This window comes from Austrofundulus limnaeus, unplaced genomic scaffold (assembly GCF_001266775.1).
Source record: "Austrofundulus limnaeus strain Quisiro unplaced genomic scaffold, Austrofundulus_limnaeus-1.0 Scaffold210, whole genome shotgun sequence".
Classification (NCBI taxonomy): domain Eukaryota; kingdom Metazoa; phylum Chordata; class Actinopteri; order Cyprinodontiformes; family Rivulidae; genus Austrofundulus; species Austrofundulus limnaeus.
This window is the reverse complement of record NW_013952612.1, coordinates 278557-283802: the sequence shown is the minus strand read 5'-3', so window position 1 is coordinate 283802 and position 5246 is coordinate 278557. Positions and strand designations below refer to the sequence as shown.

At 39.2% G+C, this 5246-nt stretch overlaps 1 protein-coding gene across 1 annotated transcript; it reads right to left on the bottom strand.

Moving 5' to 3' along the window:
- Positions 1 to 435: 435 nt before the first annotated feature.
- LOC106525071 (olfactory receptor 1M1-like) lies at positions 436 to 4349 on the bottom strand. Its single transcript, XM_014019183.1, has 3 exons — positions 4273 to 4349; positions 1332 to 1464; positions 436 to 1224 (listed from the first exon to the last, which is right to left on the bottom strand). The coding sequence occupies exons 1-3, from the start codon at positions 4347 to 4349 to the stop codon at positions 436 to 438; spliced, it is 999 nt and encodes a 332-aa protein (XP_013874637.1).
- Positions 4350 to 5246: the final 897 nt, after the last annotated feature.

The window sequence follows — 5246 nt, the reverse complement described above, 5'->3', positions numbered from 1 at the left end:
GAGTATAACATTATAACATGATATAAAACTCAAAAAAAAGTTGATTTTACATGATATTGCCCCTTTACACTTAAACATTACCAAGTTTAATGTACTTGCAAACATCTGGTTTAGTAAGACCTTAAATCTGAAGTTCTGCTGTATCTGTTAGAGTTGTCATATTGACGGTTAATTAGTGTTGTTGATGTTTTAACTCTCAACAAAATTTGATTGTTCACAATAAGTTGTATATAAAGGATTTATTTCGATTCTATAAATAAATGATCTCGTTTATGACCAGATCAACTTGAATTCACTGACTAAAGTCTGACTTATTTGTGTGGTCTCATGTTTACACAGAAAGGATGTTTATTTCCTTAAACAGAAGAACCCGTGAATTTCCTTATAACAGTTCGTTACAAGAAGTGTAGGTGTACTAATCACTGCAATACTATCTCATACTTTATTATGCAAAAGAAAAAGATTCATGGTAAAGTTTCTTTTCAAATGCTCTTTAAATGTTTTGTCTCGCAGCCCGTACACAATGGGGCTGATAAACCTGGGGAGAATGTTAATAATGATATAAGAAACAAAGCGTAAGTGAGCAGTGTATTTAGGGAACATGCGGATAAGAGTATTTTTGACGAAAGGTTCTACATATGTCAGCATACACAGCAGGAGCTGAAAGCCATGAAGCAGGATGGTGTTTCTGGCCTTTTTTGTTTTTCCATCAGCTGAGTTAGCTGCTTTGGCAGCAAAGAAGATCTTGAAGTAAGTAAAGAAAAGGGTGAACCAAACTACCGTTAAATAAATTATATAGTTAATTTCTCTCACCTGTGTGCTAATTGGGTGTCGGAACAGATTTTCCAGCAGACAATATATTGTGGAATGAAAAAACTCCAGAGGTTTTGTTGACAGAAGAACAATGGTTTCAAACAAAACTGTAAATGAGCTGAAAACCCAAATKCAGACGATCAGAATAWYAGTCCGTCTGACGGTGCAGAGCTCAGCGTGTCTCAGAGGGAAGCACACAGCYATGTAGCACTCCACAGCCATCACTGCTAAATTTAARGGWGTGTTCAGACTGGTGAAAACAGTCACAATCATTATAAAACAACAGAGGGAAACGTTAATTTCAAAGACAGTGCAGGCGATGAAAAACAGGCTGACTGATGTTGTCAGCAGGATCATATCGTTCAGGACAAGATGGATGAACAGGATGTAGCGAGGGTTCAGGGAAAAAACCTTAAAGAAAGGGGAAAATGCTTTTATTGGTATTTTTAGAATTTTTATCAACACAGTCTGCTCTGATAACTTTGAAATAACCAAAAACCATGTCAACAAAAGCAGACCTGGTGTTTCCTGAAGGTGTGGATCAGAGTACCATTGATGTAGTTGATGAAGAGGCTGAGGGCGAGGACGATCACATATTTGCTTATACTTACAGCCACGCTTTCTTCAACCGGACTGATCGACACGTTGGAACTAAAAGACGAGGAATTCATGGAGTTGATGGAAATTCRTGTCACTAAAACAGAATATTATATATGTTAGTGTTATGAGCTGACAAATGAGCCTTAATTCATTTTTGACATTAATCAAATAAARATTTATAACTGAAAACCAGAGAAAACATCAGATAGAACAAAGAATAATAATGATGACTATAAATAAGCAGAGAGAAAAAATCAGAAACCTGAAAATTTTATGCTGTTAAGTTTTTTTTTTCATTTTTAACATTTTGTCAAACAAATTCATTTACCAAAACATCCTGAAATGCCATTATTGTGAACATGACAGGAAGAACAAAAGTTTAAATAAGTTTTAAGTTAAAAGTTTTAAGTTTGTATTAACAAGTCATAGCAGTGAATAGAAATCACAGCTCAAATGTGACATTTCATGAATTTTTTTCACTGATTTTTTTTTTACTGATTTACCAACTAGTGTTTTTAAAATCCTTTTTTCAGACCTTAAATGTGTGCTGTAAATATGTTTAAATGACAGAAAAATAGAGATTTTTGAAAACTGACATAAAAACATTTAGCGGACAGATGGACAGAATTCTTCCTACCTCACAGATCGCTTCCGTCTTCACATGAACCTGACAAAAATTGGAGTAAGGTATGCTTTTATGTTTGCTGTTGATGTTTAAAGTCCTGCCAAAGTGTGACGTTATGAATAAATTCTCTCTTGAACTAATTAGATTAATTAACTGTCTGGAGGCAACTGCAAAATAACAAGGAGCTCAACTTTTTTTTACTTTGTTTATTACAAATGCTTTGCTTTCCCATTGTACAATGGACCAAAACTGCTTGTGCAAAGAGACATTCATYCGGAAAATAAAAACTTTATTTGATCAAAAACAAAGAATGCTTACTCAGCATTTATACTGTTGTTTTCTTTAGCATCTGTTCATCAATCAAAACACTCAGCTTGTTCAGGAAACGGGTGTGATGACTTTTGATTTTTGCAACTTCTAAACTTGTTTCYTTTTATTTTCAGAATTTTCCCTTTCAAAGCACATTAAGATCTCTTCAAATTATTCAGAAACATTGRTCTCTGAAACCTACTTCTGCTAATGTTTGTGCTTCGAATGCTTTTAGTTTTTGCTTCTTTGAACTTGTGTTTTGATACTTTTCTTCATCCTTTTTCACATTACATTACTTTCTGAATTCCTTAAATGTTTTTTGTGTGTTTGTGTTCATTCCCCCCCCCCCTCAGCTCCTCACACCCTGGGCCACAAGTTAATCAGTTTTCATCCAATAATCACCTCAGTGTTTGAACCTCTTCCTCCTCTCAGTCTCACTTCTCACTTTCAAGTTCAAGTTCAACTTCAAGTTTATTTATACAGCGCCAAGTCACAACATACGTTGTCTCAGGGCACTGTACATAAAAAGAACAATCTAAAGAAGAAACCAGTAGGCTGCATTGAATCACTTCATCACAGTCTCCAATCCTGAGCAAACCTTTCCTCTCCTCCTGTTTACCAGCATTCAAGTTGCTACCTCCTCTTTGTGCTCTTTTGGTCCAGAGTCATCAAATCACAGTACCCAAAAACTTTAATCCTAATGTCTGTCCGTCCCTCCGTTTTCTTCCTCTTATCCGGGGTCAGGTCAKYGGGTCAGCAGCCTAAAGGCTGAYTCACACRACAAGATTTTAAAACAGTCGGTCGATTTTCAAAGACTGAGAGAGRCCACACGTGAAGATAGAAATTCATGAATATACCAAGTTTGGTCCTACAGTGTGTGGTATACAACCACACGGCAAGAGACAACACACCACACACAAAATGATATTTCATTCATGAACATTCAGATGTTAGATATCAAATCACGCGAGACTTCCTGAAATCTCGCGAGAATTCAGATGTCAGAGGAAATATCTCAAATGYCCTCCAGAGAGACGTGAGTTCAGAGTAAATAAATATTTYTGACGAGGAAGAAACAYTGTTGATCATTTGTGGACTATTTTTACCAGAGGAAAAACAATTCCATAYGACTTTTAACATCCAGCAGACTTTCTGCTGAGTCATGACAGGTTTTTTTGTCTTTTCTATTTTGGATTTCCCTCCGTGTTTATGTCACCTCACTTTCTGATTGGCTGCACGTCTCGTTCAACAGGCTGCAAGCTCAGTTGAACACTACTCAAACTGTAATATCGGGCCAAAAAATCAAACATGTTGAATATCCCTGATTTGAGGTCGGAGCGGTCCCGACGCCCTTCCGAGCCGACTAGATCACTCTTAACTCACCACCCATGGCAGGAATATCTGCTATGATTATCTTTAGAGCCATCATGATAATCTGGACTTTCTTAGGATTGTTTGAAGGGCAAAAATCTGCATAATTATCTTTCCGTGTGACGCAGGCCTAAGCAGAGAGACCCAGACTTCCCTCTCCCCAGCCACTTGGACCAGCTCATCCGGGGAAATCCCAAGGTGTTACCAGGCCAGCCGAGAAACATAGTCCCTCCAGCGTGTCCAGGGTCTTCCTCTGGACCTCCTCCCAGTGGGACGTGCCCAGAACACCTCACCAGGGAGGCATTCAGGAGGCATCCTTACCAGATGCCCGAGCCTCCTCAACTGGCTCCTCTTGACGTGGAGGAGCAGCGGCTCTACTCTGAGTCCCTCCTGGATGACTGAGCTTCTCAACCTATCTCTAAGGGAGAGCCCAGACACCCTGCAGAGGAAACCCATTTCAGCCACTTGTATCCGCGATCTCGTTATTTCAGTCACTACCCAAAGCTCGTGACCATAGATGAGGGTAGGAATGTAGATTGACTGGTAAATCTCACTTCACCACGACAGACCGGTACAACGCCCGCATCACTGCAGATTCAGCACCAAACCGCCTGTTGATCTCCCGCTCCATTCTTCCCTCATTCCTGAACAAGACCTCGAGATACTTAAACTCCTCCACTTGGGGCAGGACCTCCTCCCCGACCCGGACAAGGCACCCTACCATTTTCCGGCTCAAGACTGGTCTCGGATTTGGAGMCKCTGATCCTCATCCRGGCCGCTTCACACTCGGCCATGAACCTCTCCAGTGAGAGCTGGAGATCAGYATCTGATGAAGTCAATAMGACCACATCATCTGCAAAAAGTAGAGATGTGATCCTYAGGTCACTAAAASGGATCCCCTCAACYTCTTGGCTGCGCCTAGAAATTCTATCCATAAAAGTTATGAACAGAACGGTGACAAAGGGCAACATAATTATATTATACATAAGTAATCCTAATGTGTAAAAACAGTTACATTAAAGTTCTTTTCATATGCTGTTTAATTGTTTTGTCTCGCAGCCCATACACAATGGGGCTGATAAATCTGGGGAGAATCTGTACAGTGATATACCAAACAAAGCGTAAATGACTGGCATATTTAGGGTACATGCCTAAAAAAGTATTTTTGACCAAAGGYTCTAAATATGTTATCATACACAGCAGGAGCTGAAAGCCATGAAGCAGGATGGTGTTTCTGGCCTTTTTTGTTTTTCCATCAGCTGAATTAGCTGCTTTGGCAGCGAAGAAGATCTTGAAGTAAGTAAAGAAAAGTGTGAACCAAACTACAGTTAAATAAATTATATAGTTAATTTCTCTCATCTGTGTGCTAATTGGGTGTCGGAACAGATTTTCCAGCATACAATATATTGTGGAATGAAAAAATTCTTGAGGCTCTGTTGACAGTAGAACAATTGTTTGGAACAAAACTGTAAATGAGCTGAAAACCCAAATCCAGACGATCAGAATATAAGTCCGTCTGACGGTGCAG